At 51.3% G+C, this 20,751-nt stretch overlaps 4 protein-coding genes across 4 annotated transcripts; 3 read left to right on the top strand and 1 right to left on the bottom strand.

Annotated features, from left to right (window-relative positions):
- Positions 1-214: 214 nt before the first annotated feature.
- Positions 215-2,438, bottom strand: K460DRAFT_325480 (high-affinity nicotinic acid transporter). Its single transcript, XM_040930592.1, has 6 exons — positions 2,146-2,438; positions 1,974-2,090; positions 1,763-1,923; positions 1,663-1,713; positions 1,212-1,598; positions 215-1,148 (listed from the first exon to the last, which is right to left on the bottom strand). Exons 1-6 carry the CDS (start codon positions 2,413-2,415, stop codon positions 479-481), a joined length of 1,656 nt encoding a protein of 551 aa, XP_040794559.1. The 5' UTR covers positions 2,416-2,438; the 3' UTR covers positions 215-478.
- Positions 2,439-3,093: 655 nt separating this feature from the next.
- On the top strand, positions 3,094-4,851 carry K460DRAFT_383261 (DszA family xenobiotic compound monooxygenase; the record flags this gene model as incomplete). Its single annotated transcript, XM_040935441.1, has 5 exons — positions 3,094-3,396; positions 3,462-3,635; positions 3,689-3,759; positions 3,813-4,752; positions 4,813-4,851. The coding sequence occupies 5 exons, from the start codon at positions 3,094-3,096 to the stop codon at positions 4,849-4,851; spliced, it is 1,527 nt and encodes a 508-aa protein (XP_040794558.1).
- Positions 4,852-5,546: 695 nt separating this feature from the next.
- Positions 5,547-6,379, top strand: K460DRAFT_362766 (uncharacterized protein). The gene has a single exon (XM_040932700.1). It carries the CDS (start codon positions 5,663-5,665, stop codon positions 6,032-6,034), a length of 372 nt encoding a protein of 123 aa, XP_040794557.1. The 5' UTR covers positions 5,547-5,662; the 3' UTR covers positions 6,035-6,379.
- Positions 6,380-6,892: 513 nt separating this feature from the next.
- On the top strand, positions 6,893-18,918 carry K460DRAFT_401991 (uncharacterized protein; the record flags this gene model as incomplete). Its single annotated transcript, XM_040936485.1, has 4 exons — positions 6,893-6,937; positions 6,985-14,470; positions 14,517-18,767; positions 18,824-18,918. 4 exons carry the CDS (start codon positions 6,893-6,895, stop codon positions 18,916-18,918), a joined length of 11,877 nt encoding a protein of 3,958 aa, XP_040794556.1.
- Positions 18,919-20,751: the final 1,833 nt, after the last annotated feature.

Raw genomic sequence — 20,751 nt, 5'->3', positions numbered from 1 at the left:
CGCGTGCGATCCGCGTCTCTCGAAGATATGACGAGACGCTGATCTCGTTGGAACTTTAGCACTTCGAACATCTCCTGTCTACCACTTTTGCAGAGCATCACAGTCACTAAGATATATAGTGGTTTAAATACAAGTTACAAAAGAATCGTCGAGAACAGTTCTCAAAACGGTCGGGAACGGTCGGGGACGCTATTGTTGAGGATTTGAGTGGGATCAATACCTGATTAGACTACTAATTTCTTACTCAACATCAAATGCTGACACTGCTTCAAAGCGCTGAAGGACACAGCCCTGTTTAGGCGTCATCCTCTCTTGGAAGCGTCGCATATACAGTGTACCCGGCTTCCAGGCTTGTGAATGATGTAGCGACTGGGATGTGCGTCACGAGACCGACGGCTTTGGAAGATGTTGATTAACCAACGGTCTGTTCGTCACCGTAAGATCTGCTGCCCACCGATCTACCAGCCTATGCTGTCTATCAAACATGGCTCGATGTCTCAGAACCGTTCTTGTTCCTCTTCAGGCCCACGCCCGAGTAGAACTTCCTCTCTTGGAAAATCTTGATATCCTCTAAATTCGTTCTACCCTCCTTCCTTGCCTGATTTGCCAGGCGCCTGACTCTCATAACATCATACTCCGTATTCCTTGTAAGCCACCATGTCCCCAGATTGGCCACCCAGCCTGCAATGGTGAAGGACGCCGCAATGGCAAACGACTTCTTGTATCCGTTGTACGCCCACTTCGATTGAAAGAGTTGGGGCCCAACCACACCTCCGAGCTGTGCGATACCAGATTGCAAGCCCAAAGTGAACGCCGTACCAGTGCTCCCAACTAGCGTTGCGCTGCGCCAAGCCCAGAACGGGGAGAAGTACGATTGGTAAAAGAGATTCCCTAGAACACAGGCGATGTAAATTCCAACGCGATCATTAATGGTGAAGAACAGAACGAAGCAAATGACCATGCCAGACAAAATGAACATGATATACGCGGGCCGTACAATCCATGCGCGTTCCATGAACCAGGCTGAGAAGAGTAGGCCGCAGGCGGCAGCGAAGAAGGGGGGCAGGAGGAGGAGTTGGTTACGCGGCAGCCCAACAAAGCCGAGACGAGTAATTACCGTGGGCAAGTACCACGTCAATGCGTATCCACTGAAGTGAGGTGAGTAATTAGCATATTGGAGATTGGAGTAATGAATGGTGGTATAGACGTACCCCAAGTTTACAAGCGTTTGACTGAGCATAAAACTCCAGATCAACCACTCGCTCAGCACAGTCTTGATTTCTTTACTCGAGAAGTTTGGATCGCTCGTCATCGGTGCGCTCTCCGGTAGTCGTGTTTCGATGAATTCCTGTTCGCGCTCGGTGAACCACCTGTTCGACCTCGGGCTCTTCGGGAAGTCTGGCAGGAAGTACCATACAACACCAGAGAACAATATGGTGGCGATACCCTCGAGGATGTAGATCCATCGCCACGCTGAAAGTCCAGCAAGACCATCCATATATGATATTCCATAGGCGAGTAGCGCGCTAACCATACCGGAGACGGCGCTCCAGCAGAAGAAGTAGGCGACGACACGACCCATCTCATCAGGGCGGTACCTTACAAGTGAAAGTACAAAGTCAGTGTATGTCTCAAGTGCGCTTCGTACATGGAATAACTCACCAGGCTTGGAACTGAGCTAGAAGTCCGGGAAACATGCCAGCTTCAAACATGCTTTCAAGAAAGTTAGCATATATCGAACTTTGCGTGGAACCCAACGTACCCAAGTAGAAATCGCATCGCTAACAAGTCTTGCTTCTTCTTAGCCGCAGCATGGCATGCAGTAATGATACCCCAGCTGAGGAAGATTCGAGCTTGCCAATTGTGCGGGGAGAAGCGTTTGAGGAGAAGGTTGCTGGGCGCTTCGAATATGATATAAGCAATCTGGATAACGAGTTAACAGTTGATGCTTGCGTCTTTGGCTTTCGACTCACGCCATAGATTGACCCAACCCAATTGTACTCGTTAGAGGTCATCTTGAGCTCCTTCATGATATTGGAGGGTTTGCCGACTTGTAAGACCCTGACATTTGTCGCATTGTTTTGGTCAATCTGACGATGTGTAAGTAGACTCATTCAAACAGATAGGAAATGTCACGGAACTTACTTGCTTGATAAGGAACATCAGACCAGTCAACAAGAAAAATATTTTATGGACCTTTTCCATAATACGCTTTTCTTCTTCTGCTGTAAAAGTCGATAGGAATGCTGCTTTAGCCTCCGGATCATCTCTTAGGTTGACGACATCTGCTCGAGAAACAAGCGCGCTAGCTTTTTGACGATTCTCAACCGCGACATCGTGGTTGATAGCGACGTTGGGAGTGGTGTCGCCAGTAGTAGTAGTAGTAGTCACTTCGGGTGACTTAGAGCTCGACATGGTGCCGGCACAAAGTTGCTGATCTGCGACCTGCCAGATCCGACAGTAAGGTACAGTATCGTATTTATGTACTTATGCCGCTTCTCGAATGTAACGCTACGCGGGCGTCTACATCCGACACCTTGCAGCAGAATACGATATCTGTGGAGTAGTAGCCCTAACTTCATGACGAATGAATAGCCTCTATTGCAAATACAGGCTAGAGAGCCTTCAAAACAGGGCGAGGTCGGAGCACAGCGCGTGTAGTCGGATATGAAGGCATGGAGGTGGGAGTGTCCAAGATGTTGAGGTAAATGGCGCAATCGTAGACGAGTTCGCGACATCGAAACCCTGGACCACGTCAACTTCAGCAACTCAAGATCAGCCATAGCGGGCCTAACTTGATAATTGTTTCCGACAGCGGCGTAGATAATGCATGTGCGTGAATCGAGGTAGCGAGACGTTTCCACGTCGGTACCACGTCGCGTCGACAGTTCTGTGGCAGAAGGAACTGGCGCTTAAGTCGCAAGATGCACTTTGCATGGTGTCAGCATCGACATGGGAAGTGTGGAGATAACCGCTTGTTATATAAACATAGGCACCCCACTTACACCTTGTACCTACTCGTGACATTTGGTTTTAAAGATCGAGATTTACTATCTCGACTTCACATCTACTTACCCAAGTTTATTGCCCAGCATGCCTGCCAACGCCACTCGAGCGAACGGGGTACGTAAACCGAAGAAGAAGCTTCTGCTCAATGCTTTTGATATGTTTACGCCCAGCCATCTGGCCTTTGGCCAGTGGGCTAATCCGCGAGATCGAAGTAAGGATAAGCGACGAGACCTCAGCTACTGGACCGATCTGGCAAAGATCTTAGAGAAAGGAAGTTTTGTCGGATACTTTCTAGCTGACACGTATGGCCCATATGATGTCCTGGAGGGAAGTGCGGCACCTGCAATTCGAACTGGAGCTCAATTCCCGATGGCCGATCCCATCATAGTAAGTCCTCCTGAGCGATATCTGCCTCGGTACACATGGGCGACGCTGAGAAGCCATCTATGTAGCCTATCTCCGCTATGGCGTCCGTGACAAAGCACCTCAACTTTGCAGCCACAACGTCGACATCGTATGAGCAACCGTATGTTGTCGCGAAACGGTTCACAACGCTCGATCATTTGACCGGTGGCCGCTTTGGGTGGAACATCGTAACTAGCTGGAAACCCGCAGCTTCGAAGGCTGTAAGTAGCTGGTCCTTAAGTATGCGTGGTAGGAAGCTAATGTTTGTGATAAGGTGGGGTTGCCGTATGTTGAGCATGATCAACGGTATGAGAATGCCGATGAATATCTCCGAATTCTCTACAAGTGAGTGCAGTACTCGTCAGTCCTGAGTTTGTTCGCAGTACTCACGATTCTAGGCTCTGGGAGGGATCATGGGCCGATGATGCGCTGAAGGAGGATGCAGAGAGGAGAATCTACACCGACCCGGCAAGGATACGGACCATTAAGCACTCAGGTAAATGGACTGTTGACGCGCCCTTTATCGTTGACCCGTCGCCACAACGTACGCCAGTACTCTTTCAGGCTGGGACCTCGGCTGCTGGGATGAAATTTGGTTCAACACACGCTGAGGCTATCTTCGTTTCTGGACTTTCTCCACATGTTGTAGCACCGCGCGTGAAAGCAATTCGTGAAGGCGCTGTAGCTGCAGGACGGGATCCACAGTCCGTCAAGATCTTCGCTATGATCACGCCTATCATTGGCAAAGACGAGGAAGATGCTGACCGAAAGCACCGCGAGGCGCTTCAATACGCGTCTGAAGAAGGCGGACTGGCGCAATGGTGTGCAGCCACAGGCGTTGACGTATCACAATTTGATCTAGATCATCTGCTCACAGAACAAGACGTACCAGTCGGTCAATGGCAGCGACTTCAGCAAAGCTCTACGTACAACCTACGATACTCAGGGACCGACATCCCGCCCCTCACAGTCCGAAACTTGGGAAAGCTAGTTGCAATAGGCGGCACGGGAGCAATGCCCAAGGGTTCACCGTCGCAAGTTGCCGATATATTCGAGCAGTGGGTTGACATTGCTGATGTTGATGGGTTCAACATCGCCTACGTGGTCTCGCCTGGCAGCTTTGAGGATGTATCAACGCTTCTTGCACCCGAACTGAGACGACGAGGCCTGTTGGACGAGCCGATTAAAGAAGGAGCTCCCGTACTGACGTATCGAGAAAGAATATATGGAAAGGGCCAGAAGGGGTTACGAAGCGATCATCCGGGTTTCAAATACAAGTATGAGACGTATGAGCAGACAGTGGCGGAAGAGGAAGCACTGAAAAATGGAAACACGAATGTGAAGAAGAGGGATTTGCCATTAGACAAGGCTGATGAGCCTGTAACATCAAATTTGAAGGAGGCCGGAGGACGGAAGAGAAGAAAGGTGCGACGATAGAGGTTTATCGATAAGCTCGGCTAAAGTTGCTACTTGTGCGCATGGCTCTTTGCCCCGCTTCTATCAATCAAAATCCCGCCATGTCCCCTCTGTGATACACAAGAACCCGAATCCAAGCCACGTACGACTAATCTTTCCTGTTGTCCGCCCTTTGATTTGTCCATTCTCATGGTCTATGATGACGTGCATTACTATTGTATGCGAGCTGGTCTCTGTACTACAGACCCCTCCAACGCATCTCTTTGAGCCCTCATATTATAGTATTAAAGCGAATCTGTGTAGCCGTCAACACCCTTTCTACCAGTCTCTACTATAACAAATATCCGCTTGATGCCGTCCCATGGCTCACCATTACCTGCCACTTAGTCGTCTCGTGGTTGTAGTCTTGCCATTCATATTCTCTGCTGCGTCCAGCGTTGCTTGAACACGTGTTTATGATCCCAGATATGTGTACGAAGGTAGGATGTTCCTGGCGAGGTACTGCCTAGCATTGCCCCAGTCACCTCTTGATCTGGCCACTCACATTGGCCTCCGTTACACCCTCATATCATGGACCAGAAGTGGCCCCGACAGCGCTGTCCGTCTGTCAGAAGATCACCCCAAGAGCTCACCATGATGCAAAGCAGGTAGACGCGAGAATGGTTATGCGTCTGCAGGCGCCATAAGTGGGATAGCTCCCCGACCAACAATGGCTCGGCCTGGTTGGCCTGCCTTTACGCTTCAAGACCCCATACTAGCTCATCTACCGTTCATAATTCCCCATTTCAACGCCCTCAGGTCGTTCCTATTCAACAGAACAGCTATCTCAGCCATGTCTTCCCCTACGGAATCAGAAGCCGCCCGGCATACAGCAGAAGCCCGCGCTGCCGTCACTGCATCCCTCTCATCCGTCGGCGCCTCCCTCACCAACGAGATGCGTACACGCACTGCAGACCTACATTCCAACTCCGCAGCCATATCAAAGCAGGAGAAGGAGCTCGCTAAGCAGACGGCGGTGCTGGCTAAACAGGGCGCCGAGTGGGACAAGCTGTTACAGAAAGGCACCAAAAAGTTGAATGAGGTGGGGGATATTCAGAATTGGGCGGAGATGATTGAGAGAGACTTGCTGGTGTTGGAGGAAACTGTCAGGTTGGTAGAGGGAAAGGAGGGGCAGGAGACGGCTAGTGGTACTGGAGGGTGGTAGTCCCTCTGCCATACTCACGGCGATGGCTAATTCATGTGTTCTGGAGGCCGTATTGGGTGGTTGGTATCTGTTTTGGAGCTTCAAAGCCCCTGGCTCGTAATCGCGAGACGTCTGGTGGTGTTCAAAGCCTTTCGTATAGTGCTATATATATAGTGACATGGGAAGATCGCGATCGCATGGTGATTGTCGTGTAATATTGGACTGCTCTATGGCATGCGATGACACGCTGGCCTGGAATATTCTAGAGCATTTCCAATATGTAGCGTGGCCGCGGAAGAGTGAATGGGAGCGCGTCTCTTTCGTGCCGGCCTTGCTTTGGGAGGCGCTCGCGCATGGACATGGACCAAGCGTCTCCATCATCGCGGAAACTGCTTCTGGAGCTCGCTGCTTAAAGCTCCACCAACAACTTCACCTCCACCCCACCCCTGGCAAAGAGAGGCCTTTTACAATTGCCCTTAGCATTAGTCATCGTGTTAGCGACTTGCTGCCAGCTGTAACGGATCCACGCCTGCACCGTGGTTTCTGACAGCACTTTACCCACCCACGCCTCTCCACCGAACCTTCTTCCTCCGCACAACCGACCACACACTTCGCTGCACCTGCATCGACCTGTACACCCACGGGTAGCGCTTAGATACACGGAAAAGCTACAAGACCTGTAAAAGGCGTAGTCCTCGCTACAACTATCGAGCTGTCGGTAAAGGCAAACGCGGCCTGCCTAAGAACCCAGCTTCTACCACTACCGAAGCCTCGACAAGCCTTCCCACTCTCTCTACAAACCACCCAAGCTTGCTAGACAGACATATCAACAAGGCTTGCATGTGAGAAAGGCTCGCCTTCCGAGCGCCCGGCGCAACCATGAAAATCAAGAAGCAGGCTACATTGCGGCATGAGTCTACTCTGGTAAGCAGTGTTCTCCCTACTACACATAGCCCCTCTAACAGGTCCAGTCGTCAATGATAGCCGACTTTGTCAAGGCGACCGAATCGATCCCGCTCTACCAGCTGCCCGCCCACCTAGCCTCGTTTCCAAAGCACTGGCCCTTTCCCCGCGGTGACGCATACCACTGGATACCTGTGCTAAACCGCTTCGACCGTATCCTTGAACTGTTCAATCAGGAATATGGACTAGTAGACGGACCACAAACACAAGCTTTCCAGCGCCGATTACTACTGAAAGGTGACACAGACGAGGGGAGCACGAGCTCAGAGCAAACCACCACAGATGCCGTCTTGGATACCCTACACCTGCTGCAGGATGGTGACCGGGAACTGATCGAGTTGATCCTGGGCTTCACTCGAATGCTCTTGGAGAACTGCGGCAACCGGAGCCTGTACTCGAGCAGCGAGCGCCTAGACAAGCTACTCAATACCACTTCCACCTCGCTGCTGAAGGCGACGCTTCGCCTGGGCCATCGTCTCGCTCAGCGCTACCAAGCTGCGCGCACGCGCCTCGCTCCGGCCACCCTGCATCCATCTTTACTCTCCAGCCACTACAACATCAACCTCGACAGGATCCAGAAGCTGTCTGCTCCTTTCTCCAAAGGCCCCACAACAGCAGCGCCTTTGTTCGGCACACCATCTGGAAAAGGTAAGGACAAGGCGTTTGGAGATCGACAGAGCAGCACGGATAGGCTCAGCCCCTCCGACCTGGTCGGCATGTACTCTCTGTCGGAATCTTTACTAAAGCAGGAGTTTGGTGGAGTGCTTATCTCGTACTATGAGCCGACACCTACCTCCGAAGACGGCAACAGCAAGCCGGCATCCGCAGACGCGCCTAGCACTCCAACCCCAATACGAAGAACATCCAGCATGGGGCCAAATCGAACACCACGACAAGCGCAGCCTGCACCTGCCACTGACTCGCCAAGCACCCCCGTCTTCACACCCGGACAGCCTAGCAGTGGAGCGGCTGGCCCCAAGACTTTCGATCTGTCAGCAGACAAGGTGACCAACAGCGACATTCATGAGCTTCTCAAGCAGGGACTCGCGAACCTACCCGAAAGTGCGCACTACGAGTTTCTGCATAAGCTTCGGATTGCGAAAATGTTCACTCGAGGAAACGTAGGGCGTGATGATGCAGTTGCTATCCGTCTCCTAGCCATTGCTAATTTGGGCTACGTCCACGGCGAAAAGGAGTTCCATGCAAGATTGGGCCAGCAAGACGCGGACGAGCCACGTCGTCTTCAACTCGCCTATCAGTTGTCTGAGTTGGTGCACCCGCCCGGTAGCCGCGAGAGTGGCATATCCATAGAGCTCCAAACGTTTACCCTGAACGCCCTCGAAGCTCTTGCAAAGCACAAGTCCAAGTCTCCTGACATTTGTACGGCTCTGAGCGTTAATGTCAACCATGGCGTGCTGTTCTACGTTGTTCGCAAGCTCGTAGCCGGACTTGGTGTGGAAGGCGGCGACCCAGACGATGTCGTCGAGGACGAGTGGCGTGATGCTCTCTTCTCCCTGTTAAATACTCTGCCGACATCGCAAGCTCGGACTGGTGAAGGCATGGTAGCCGCCGGGCTTCTCGAGATCCTTGTAGAAGTCCTCAAACTTCGCACAGAGAGGGCAGAACGAAATCATCCCAAAATCCTCAACTTTCTCGACACTTTTGTATACAACTTACGAGATGCTTTCTCAGCCCTTGTTAGTGCCAAAGGCCTTGAGATCATCGCTGATCTCATGGCATATGAGGTCGACGTTTCGAAGAAGCTCGCCGAAGAGGACAAAGGCATGCCCAAAGAGTACAAGACTCAGCTCACGGATTACCAAATTCCCTTCTACCATCAACAGAGCCTTCGATGGCTGTTCAAATTCCTGAATCATATGATGTCGCATACGGGTGGTAATTTCGACCGTCTGATGCGGAACCTGATCGACTCGCCACAGTTGCTGAGTGGTCTTCATACCGTTCTGTCTAATGCAAAGATCTATGGCTCAACAGTCTGGAGCATGGCTGTCACGATCCTTACGAGCTTCATCCACAATGAACCAACGAGCTATCTGGTCATTGCCGAAGCTGGCCTCAGCGAGGCCTTTTTGGAGACGGTAGCTGGAGAGCCAGCCTCGGAGTCAACAGCGGTAGCTATCGACCAGGAGAATTCTACGACACCGGCATCCCAAACCTATCCACCGCGAAAGGCTGGAAAGCCTCTCGCCGAAGGAATTCTTCCAGTGGCTGAGGCTATCTCAACTTTGCCTCCCGCCTTCGGCGCAATTTGCTTAGCTGAGGCTGGTATGAAGCTTTTTCAGTCTTCGATTGCTCTCAAACGCTTCTTCGAAATATTCGAGAGCCCTGCCCACATCAAAGCCCTCGACGCTGATACAGAGATGCCTGGATTGATCGGTAACTCTTTTGATGAGTTAGTTCGCCATCATCCCCCTTTGAAGGCGCGTGTTCTCTCGTGCCTCAGCGAGCTGATAGCACGTGTTGTTCAACTCTGTGTGGACAAGGCTGAGAAGGAGGGTGTGGGCACTAAGCTCTGGACAGAAGATGCCGCTGGGACGCTCTCAGTTGCTGGCGGTCGTCGCGCGCTTCATGGCCCGCATACGCATAATAATATCGCTCGGCCTTCCGATTCCGCGGGCACGGATGTCGAGATGCGGGATGCAGATGATCAGGCAGCAAATCAAACTCTCGATGAGACAGTATCACTTGAACAGGTGACCGAGACGGAAGACAGCGCTAAAGGACCAACGACCGGCCAATACCTCCGAGTCTTATGTCGCTTTCTGTCCGGATTCTTCTCAAACCATGCCATGTGCGCCGCGTATATTGAACTGGATGGCGTTGAGTCTATCTTGGACATCTCAAGTCTTGCTTGTCTCGATCCAAACGCAACTGAGAGCCGCAGCATGGGCGAGGAGTTTGGCCGTGTTGTTCAAGTTCTTGTCGAGCAAAAGCCGCACATCGCGGTGCCATCCTTGCTCAAGCGGACACAGCAAGCCCTCGACCGTCTCGAGCCGTTGCTGAACCACACCGGCAACGAAGCCTTTTTCGCTTCCTTCACGAGCACTGGCGCTTCTCAAGATAGTGAGACATTGCAGCACGGAACAGAATACGTCAAGTCACTAGTTTCTGCGCACACTCTCGTCGGGGCCATGACCTACACATTCCAGAGCCAAATGTACAGTACACGGTCAGCACATAACGTCTCTAGCCAGGTAAACCTTGCCGACATGTACGCACACCTTGTTGACAGCCTCGGCAAGCTCCATCGAAGCTGTGTCTGGGAAGAGATCCTTCTACAGAGGAACATGCCTATGGAGTGGGAGAAGAAAACCAGAGTCATTAGCTCTGGTTTTGGGAACGATGAAGCGGATCAGGTTTTCCGCATTGGGAACAGCGACCGACCATCCGATACGGCTGAAGGTTCTACGAGTGTGGATACAGCAGCAGCTCAAGGCACGGCTCCTGCCCCGAGCCAAGATAGCGCACAGTTTAAGAATACGCAAACTCTGAGAAACTTGCTGAGCAAGATACCCACTGAGATTGCCCCTTTTTTCCAGTCACTCGGCAAGCTCCTACTGTATCGCCGCAGTCTTGAGGCATATCAAAGGCAGTGTGCTACGGTCGTTGCAGACCAACTAGCTCAAGCAGTTGTCGACCAGCTTCAATTCAAGGGACCTAAAGAATCAGAGTCAGCCGAAGATCGCTACGCATACTGGATCGTCATCCTCACGTCTCTCTCTCACCTTATGATCGATCCAAACCTTGACCGACCCCAGGCTTTGACTCTGTTGCTTGTGTCCTTTAGAAATCTGGGTGGATTCGAGGTGCTTGCAAATATCCTCGGAAATTTCTATGACCGTGCGCTCGAAATTACCCAAAAGAAGCCTGAAGATACCAACGAAGAGTCACAGCGGCTTTTAAACCTGTCGCTTGGGGGCATCAAGATCATTTTGGCTTTCTATGCTCAGATCATCAGCTTCAAAGTTATTGGCGAAGCGCAGCAAACCTCGTCTATGCAAACGCGACCAGATCGTGATAGAGAGCGTTCTGACTATTTCTCCACCGCGCAGTTCCTAGTTGAGCTCCGCTACGCAGTTATCAAACCCATAACGACAATCTGGAACTCTGACTTACTCGACAAAGCAACTACTTCGATCGTGAAGACTTCTATCAACATCCTCAAGTCTGTGCTCGAATGTGAAGGTGAGAATGGAGCTTACAAGAGCATCGACAAGATCCCGAAGCGCAGCAAACCCATCATCAAACCCTGGACACCGCGAAATGGGGATCATATGCAGCGCTTGAGAGAGGCCGGGTATGCTGAGAGCCTTGCCGAGGAAGCGTTATATCGATGTTGCGACAATTTCAACATTGCACGTGAGTACTGTCAAAATCAAGCTCGCCCACATGCATCTAGAAATCCGATACCACAGTATGAGATCGAAGCACGCGGCCCGCCATCTGCGTCACCGAGCCGGGCAGAAGTGGTTGTGCCCGAGCCTGCCGATAGTGCCAGTATTGCATCTAGTGACGTGAATCGGGGCGAGGAGGGGGCTGAGGCACCAGATACCCGCTCAGTAGAGATGGAGGACGCGGGTGTAGCGGAACAGGTTGAGGAACCTGCAGCAGATACTCCCATACCCGACGCGGAGCTCCCTCAACCCACTCAATCCTGTTCCACGCTACATGAAGCTCTAGCTTACCAGAAGCGGATGGGCGCTGGAAACTCAACAGAACTCGTTGCTTTGGATGAGCTGGACCAAGTACGGTCTACCCTTCGCCATAATCTCGTCGATCGCTCCCTCGACATACTTAACTCCCATGAAGATGTCACCTTTGAGCTGGCAGATTTGGTCTCCGCGGCAGTTTCGAAAGCTCCTGAGCCAGGCCCGATGCGAACCGAGATTGGCGCAACTCTTGTCCAGTCTCTTATCTCGTTACAGAGCGAAGACGACTTCCGTTCGCAAAGCAAGAAGATTGCGGCTTCCGCGCACCTTCTAGCTCTGGTGATTCAAGAAAAGGATTTCTACGATGTCATCGTGGAAGAGCTGAAAGACAACTTTGTCACGTTGTTGGGCTTTATCAAGATCTTCCCAGATCAGTCCCTCGAGGACTCATCGCCATGGATCGGACAGGTCCTACTCATCATTGAGCGATTACTCGCCGAAGATCAACTCCCACACCAGATTCAATGGACGCCACCTACAGAAGACTCACAAGAAGAAACCTCTATCGACCAGCTACCAGAACCTATTGTGAGCATGGATGAGAGAAATCAGCTCTTTGATGCTATCATTGAAATGCTGCCACGCATTAGCAAAGACGAATCGTTGGCCCTCTCGGTAACTCGCGTCTTGGTCATGCTCACCCGCACGCGCAAGATTGCTATACGCCTCGCAGAGAAGCGCAACGTACAGCGCTTATTCTTAATGGTTAAGCAGCTTGCTGGGATTACCAACGAGGGTCTGCGGAGCGCCTTCATGATTGTTCTCCGCCATATGATCGAAGATGATACAATGATACGACAGATAATGCGCACCGAGATTCAGCAAATGTTTGAGTCACGCGATCGAAGGCAGACAGACACAACAGGTTATACTCGTCAGATGTATTCGCTTGCTATCCGTGCACCGGAGATATTTGTGGAAGTCACCAACGAGAAACTACAACTGGCTCGTTTCGACCCAAATCAGCGACCTCAAACTCTGGTCCTCAAGAAGAGTGAGCTCTCGACAACAGAGTTAGCGGATGCCGCTGGACCTGCGAATGTCCCCGCAGAAGAAGATCTGCCGAAAGAATCCAGTGAAGCACCGAAGCAGCCTTTCCTCGAGCGAACCAAAACCACGGATCTGAAGATACCGGTTATTGAGAACCCTGATGGAGTCATCCACTACCTTCTCTGTGAGCTGCTGGCTTATAAGGAGATCGACGACAAGACAGAGCCTCCCAAGCCTACGGAGACTGTACAAGAAGCGCAAGAAGGTTCCCAGACCGCCCCCGAATCGACTCCTGCATCCACTAGTGAACCTGCAGAGCCCAGCAAGGTGGAAAAGCCTGTGTTCAAGGCCGATGCGCACCCAATTTACATTTATCGCTGCTTCATCCTCAAATGCCTCGCTGAACTCCTGCAAAGCTACAACCGCACGAAGATCGAATTCATCAACTTCTCGAGGAAGGCAGATCCGTATACTGTGACACCTTCGAAACCTCGCTCTGGTGTGTTGAACTACCTGCTCAACAACTTGGTCCCGATTGGCAGCTTGAACCACGAAGGCGATCTTGTATTCAAGAAGAAGCTTGCAACATCGAACTGTGCAATCGACGTCATAGTCTCCTTGTGCAACAAGACGGGGGAACACACTGTATCAAAAACTGATGTAACCCAGCTGTCACCCTATGCCGAGAATGAGTCGGATTTACTTTTCGTGCGCAAATTTGTCCTAGAACATGCGCTGAAGGCTTTCAAAGACGCCAATGTATCAGATGAGCCTCTCGAGATGAAGTACTCGCGACTCTTGAATATCGCCGATATCTTCTCCCGGATGGTGTCACAGCGTCCCAATGGGGAGATGCTAACACAGAACGCGGATTTGACACCGAATCTTAAGCAGATGGCGAAGATTATGTACGAGAAGAACTTCATCACAATCTTGACGACAGCCATTTCAGATATCGACCTCAACTTCCCCAACGCTAAGCGCGTCGTCAAGTACATATTGAAACCGCTGAAGTGGCTGTGTTACGTGGCGATGGACCTGAGCATGCACTACGACACTTCATCTACACCGGACTCCGCCGAAGACTACGAAATTTCCACAGCATCTGATGATGACCTCGTGGATAACACACGTGAAGAGACTCCGGATCTATTCCGCAATTCAACTTTGGGCATGTTCGAGCCTCCACATGAGTCGGAATCAGAAGATGATACAGAGGATGAGGATGGTGAAGAAGTGATGTACGACGACCCGTATGCGGACGACATGGAGTATGACGAGGCCGACATTGGTGACGACGACGTCATCTCCGATGAAGATGAGGAGATCCTAGAGATGGACATCGATGGCATGGGCCCAATCGAAGGCCTTCCTGAGGATGTTGATGTCGAGATCGAGCTAGATGACGATGGAGAAGGCATGGGCTCTGATGATGAATCCGAAGATGAGGACGACGAGGATGAAGACGAGGACGAGGAAGATGATGATGATATGGATGACGACGGTGATGACGATATGGATGGTGAGGATGTCATGCATGCATTGGAGCAGCTGGAAGAAGTCACTGGTGACGACGAAAACGCGAGCTTGGCCGACGATCACGAGGATGATTGGAGTGATGACCAAGGCGACTTCCCCGGCGGTGTCAACGGCGAAGGCAACATGCCTCCTGGTGCTCTTGGCTTTGTCCTTGACCCTCCTCAGCAACTATTGGACCAGATCCGACAGGGCGGAGACCTTGAGGACTTTATGGACGATGACATGGGTGAAGAGGGTACGTTCATGCACGCAAAAGTCTCACATTTTACTGATATATCTAGATGAAGATGACGAAGAAGAAGAGCTCGATGAAGACATTCAATACGATCCCGGCATGGAAGACGAGGACGAGGATATACCTGTCCTAGGTTGGGGTGGTGGCTGGGAGTGGGAGGACCCGGCGCCTCCCGCTGTGCGTCACACTCACCGCCTTAGCCCGTGGATGTTTCCTGCCGGTCCAGGTGACCGCATCCTCGTTCCCACCTTCCGAGCGCATCGCCCAGGTGCTGGACCACGAGTCACAGACGACGGAATTAACCCTCTACTTCACCGAGGCGGTCGCTCCTCTGGTCGAGAAGGTCCTGTCAGGAATGAGGGCATGAGTGACTGGGTTCATGCTATCCAAGGACATGGTGCACGGATATCAAATAACGACAGCCCTGTCTCTTTTATCAGCAACTTGTTGAACGCAATGGGGTCAAGTAATGGTCCGACCATACACCAGCACGGAGGCGCTTTGCATCTCTCTTTTAACAACATGCCCATGGGCATCCCTCCTCCATTTGACTCTGGATTCCGCCGTGAGATCGCCCGCGTTCGCGAGTCTCACATGTCTCGATCTGCTAGGGAAGATCCCCACTCAGCCGTCACCTTCGTGAAGGCTTATACCAGCCAGCGCTGGCAGGAAGAGGCTAGGATACTATATGGCCCCAACGCGATTGAAAAGAGCCAGCGCGTCATCAACTCAATTCTGAAGGTCATGGTACCTCCAGCGATGGAGGCAGCTAAGAAGCGACAAGAAGAGCGAGAAGCTGAAGTTGCTCGCAAGCTCAAGGAAGAACAAGAAAAGAAAGAACAGAAGGAGCGTGAAGAAAAGGAGGCTAAAGAAAAGGAAGAGCGTGAGCGACAAGAACGCGAGGCTACCAGCCGAGCTGGTGAGCAAAACACGGAGGCCGAAACGACAGAAGAGCCGGCTACTGCTTCTGAGGGACAAGCAATGGAAGGTGTTGAAGCAAGTCAGCAGTCTTCGTCTGAGACTCCTGTCGAGCCTCTCGCTCCACAACCGCCCGTACCTCGAGTCATGACTACGATCAGGGGCCGTGAATATGACATCACGGACTTGGGTATTGATACTGAGTATCTCGACGCTCTACCAGAAGAGCTTCGTGAGGAGGTTCTCATGCAACAGGTTTCCGAGCGACGACAAGCGCAACGGCAACTACAAGCACGACAGCAACAGTCTCAGGCACAGACGCAACCACAGGTAGCGCAAGCCGCTGGCCAACCTGGAGATCAACCAACGGACATAAATGAGGAGTTTTTAGCAGCATTGCCAGATGAGATTCGCGAAGAGTTGCTTGCGCAAGAAGCACAGGAGCGCCGGCGCCGCGAGCGTGAAGAGAACCGCCGTCGCAACCAAGGCGGCGCTGCTCCACAGGCAGAAGACATGGACGCTGTGAATTTCCTTGCATCTCTAGACCCTAACCTGCGAGCTGCAGTGCTCATGGACACTGATGAGGATACACTGCGACAACTTCCACCCGAGATATCCGCAGAGGCTAGAGCATATGGTGGCGATCGCCGACTGAACCAGTTCAACGAGTACGGTTATCGACGTGGAGATCGTCGCGGCCAAGCGGAGGATCCGTCACAGAAGAAGAAGGCTCGTCCTTGCGTACAGATGCTTGACAAGGCGGGTGTAGCAACACTACTGAGGCTTATGTTCATTCCTCAGCAAGGCAGCGCCAAATCAAGCCTTAGTTCGATTCTCCGGTACGTCTGCGAAAATCGGCAGAACCGCGCCGAGGTCATTAGCATTCTCCTTTCGATTCTACAAGACGGCAGCGCCGATGTCAACGCAGTTGAGCGAAGTTTCGCCCAGCTGTCAATTCGAGCCAAACAGCCACAACAACCTGTAGATAAGACCCCGAAGGTGTCACGGAAGAACGGTGCACTTTCTATCAACCCCGACGTGTCACCTCTCATGGTTGTTCAGCAGTGCCTGAACACGCTCACTCAGCTGACCGAGAAGAACCCTGCCGTATGGTCGTTCTTCCTGACAGAGCATGAGACCGGCGTTGGCTTCAAGCACCGCGCCAGCCGCAAGGGTAAAGCCAAGGAGAGCAAAGCAACTAGGTATCCCGTCAATGCGCTATTGACTCTACTAGACCGAAAGCTCATTGTCGAGAGCTCGTCTATTATGGAGCAGTTGACTACGCTCCTTCGAGTCATCACGGCACCGTTGCAGGTTCTAAAGAAGGAGAAAGAGATGGCAGCGGAAGAGGCAAAGCAAGAGAGTGAAACTAATACAGAAGGTCAGAACGTTGAAAGCCACGCTGCAACCACGCATGTCGATACTCCAGGACTAGGCCAGGATACGGAGATGGCAACTGTGCCAGCAGTACCAGAGACGGCCCCAACGGAGGGCGAAGGCAGTTCGGCCAAGCCTGAAGATCCCAAATCTGAGGATGACAAGAACAAGAAGCATAAATCTCTTACACCCCCGGATGTCCCCGAGGCCAACCTTTGTCTCGTCGCTAAGATTCTAGCCGCTCGCGAATGCAATAGCAAGGTTTTCCAAGAGACCCTTTCGGTCATTAGCAACCTGTCACCCATACCAGGAGCGAAAGAAGTCTTTGGTCAAGAATTGCTTGGCATTGCGAAAGAGCTGGCAAGATCAACTCTCCAGGATATTGCTAGCCTGACCGTTCAAGTGTCAAATGCAGAGTCGCCTACCGATGTTCAAAGCATCGCGCTTGCCAAGTTCTCACCCGCAAGCTCTGACCAAACCAAACTGCTGAGGGCTCTAACTGCGCTTGACTACCTCTTCGACCCTTCGCGGGATATCAAAGACAAGCCGGAAGCTGCTGCGGAAGCGCTCGAGCCTGCCCAGAAGGAAGATATTCTTCTCACACTCTATGAGGACACCGCTTTCGCGCCACTCTGGAGCAAGCTCAGCGAATGCCTCACCGCCATTCGTCAACAGGGCAACATGCTCAACATTGCCACGACCTTGCTTCCACTTATCGAGTCTCTCATGGTCGTGTGCAAGAACACCACTCTGAAGGAATTGCCTTTATCCAAGATGCTTCCGAAGGAGTTCGCCCTCTCGAGCCCTCCACCTGAGAGTAAAATGGAGAACCTGTTTTTCAACTTCACTGAAGACCACCGGAAGATCTTGAACGACCTTGTTCGCCAGAATCCCAAACTCATGAGCGGTACTTTCTCTCTATTGGTGAAGAACTCGAAGGTTCTTGAGTTTGACAACAAGCGCAACTACTTCAATCGCAAACTTCACTCACGTAATGGCGACCGCCAAGCACATCCACCGCTTCAGCTGTCCGTTCGCCGAGACCAAGTATTTTTGGATTCCTTCAAATCACTGTACTTCAAGTCTGCCGATGAAATGAAATATGGCAAGCTGAGCATTCGCTTTCATGGCGAAGAAGGTGTGGACGCTGGTGGTGTTACTCGCGAGTGGTTCCAGTCCATCTCTCGTCAAATGTTCAATGCGGACTACGCCCTATTCGTCCCTGTCGCTTCTGATCGTACTACCTTCCACCCCAATCGATTGAGCTCTATCAATCCTGAGCATCTCATGTTCTACAAATTCATTGGACGAATCATCGGCAAGGCACTCTACGAAGGCCGCGTTCTTGATTGCCACTTCAGCCGAGCAGTGTACAAGCAGATTATGGGCAAGCAGGTGAACCTAAAGGACATGGAGACACTCGACCTCGAGTATTACAAATCCCTCGAATGGATGCTCAATAACGACATCACTGATATTATTACGGAGACCTTCTCAGTTGAAGTCGAAGCGTTCGGTGAGATGCAAGTCGTGGACCTCCTGGAGAACGGCCAAAATATCCCTGTCACGGAGGACAATAAGCACGAGTACATCCGCCTTATAACTGAGCACCGCCTCACCGGCGCCGTCCAAGAACAGCTCGAGCACTTCCTGAAGGGTTTCCACGATATTGTTCCAGCAGAGCTCGTCTCCATCTTCTCCGAGCAAGAACTCGAGTTACTTATCTCCGGACTTCCTGACATTAACGTTGATGACTGGAAGAACAACACCGAGTACCACAACTACACCGCTGCATCGCCGCAGATTCAATGGTTCTGGCGCGCGGTTCGGACATTCGAGAAAGAAGAGCAGGCGAAACTTTTGCAGTTTGTCACGGGCACAAGCAAGGTGCCACTCAACGGCTTCAAGGAACTCGAAGGCATGAACGGCTTCTCGAAATTCAATATCCATCGCGATTATGGCAGCAAAGATCGTCTCCCTTCCAGTCATACTTGCTTTAACCGTAAGTCTCCCACTCTTGCCCTTGTCAATCATTGGCCACCGCTAACATCACTGTAGAGCTTGATCTCCCCGAGTACGAGTCTTACGAAGACCTTCGTAAGGCGCTGTATATGGCCATGACTGCTGGCGGCGAGTACTTCGGCTTCGCATAAGCGCCTCGCGCAACCGCTATCGAGTGGTTGCAACTCATGGCTCTGACTTCTTTTACATATTACGATAGTTTGCATTGCAGGCGCTGCGGGACAACATATATGGCTGGCGAAGGCGCAGGATGAAGGCATTTGGGAGGATCAGACGATGATTCACTTCGTGTATGAGTAAAAAATGGAGCTGTGTGGAATGAGTTGGAAGGGGCGTTCAGCCCAACGTATATGAAATGGCGAGGAGAGTGGATGTCCATTACGGCAAACTTATGGAGGCGGACTGGGAGTGCAGGCCCATGTCCTCTAAAGTAAGAATTGCACGTGCAGGTATGGGAGGAAAGGATAAGGGGAGGTACTTCTTTCCAAGTCATTATTTGGCGGCACACTTTTGGTATTAGATAGTTAGAATGGGCTTTCATTGCTCAAGTCTTGTGTCTCTTTGTGCTTGTATAAGAATGCATCGTGATCCATCTACTCAAAAGGTAAGGTCTACTAAACGTGCACACCTTGAGAAGAAGTAGTGGGCAAGCTTCGAACGATTACAATATAGTAAACAAAAATGCGTTATTAAAGCGGTTTGTAAGCAAAAAAGAAGCGGGGCGCAATTCTTGAGCCTCACGTGTCATATTTAACTAACCAACGAGCCTGATACAATTACCAAATTGACCGGGTGATTTACAAGCGCGAGGATTTCCGAGTTTGCGTTCGGTTCAATCCATGGCTCAAGTGTCGTCCGATGAATATTCTTTTGCGGGATATTACCCTAGATGGCATCAATAACAAGTGATGATACTATCTCACTAACTTGATATTTCAGTCTAGTGATCGACAACAAAACGCTTGCCACTTGGACTAGTATGACAAAGGTGAGCTATACCCGTTAGATTCTTGTCCTATTCAACTATGCATACCACACTTCTCGTCGACCTAATCATCTTCTCAATTGTATCTTTCACGGCATAAAGTATCTTGGCCCCACCAAGATATCTGGACATTGTGCAATCGAGCTATTGTGTAGGCATAGCACAAGAGAAGTTTGACTTCCTGCATTTACTAGGTTTGAATCAAGATTGCCTTGATAAGTTTCTTTTGCTTCTATACTAACGCTCAAGTCGACTTCACTTACTGTACATTGCCGTGCAACGGGCGCTAAACCGCATTGAGCGCGATACTTCCGCCTCGACTATTCAGACCCAGAACCCTCAACTCAAGTTTCTCCCCTTCTCTTCATATTCACTCAATTAAATCGCCGACTTTCAACTCTACCCAGTTGACTGCACGATGACAACACTGGTCGCTGTGCGCACAGCGCTAGACGACTCTGGCTCCGAACATGCGACCTTCTTGACCTCACTTCTCGATACCGGCAGGGTTGGACCTTACCAATCCAACCCCTCTTTAATCACAAAACAACGATTTGGCGAGCTTGAAAACCAGTTCCCTCAGCTCGGCAAGGATATATCACCGTTCGATGCCCAACTACCCTCAATCCAGGAACTACAAAAGATATGTCTGCACGATCTGCCAATGACGCGCGAGTACTTCGGCAACCGGCCGGTCTACTTTGCACCATCTAGTACAGCAGAAGACGCGGCCCAAGCTACTGAAGACGTTAGCTTGAATATCATCAACAACATCACCAACCCCGATACGGGCATGGAAGATACAGGTTATGCCGTGGCCTTTCAGAGTGATACCCTGGAAGACATGTGCATCGATGGGTTTGTGCAGCCAGAAAACTTCCTCTACACTTCAACGGCAATGTGCACCATTCTGCCTTGTAACACTCTGCTGCCGCTCCAGCACAACAATGAAGGTACCACAACTGCCACGCTATTGTCC

Source organism: Cucurbitaria berberidis (assembly GCF_010015615.1).
Source record: "Cucurbitaria berberidis CBS 394.84 unplaced genomic scaffold K460scaffold_1, whole genome shotgun sequence".
Classification (NCBI taxonomy): domain Eukaryota; kingdom Fungi; phylum Ascomycota; class Dothideomycetes; order Pleosporales; family Cucurbitariaceae; genus Cucurbitaria; species Cucurbitaria berberidis.
The sequence above is the reverse complement of the archived record's forward strand: the minus strand, read 5'-3'. Positions and strand labels throughout refer to the sequence as shown.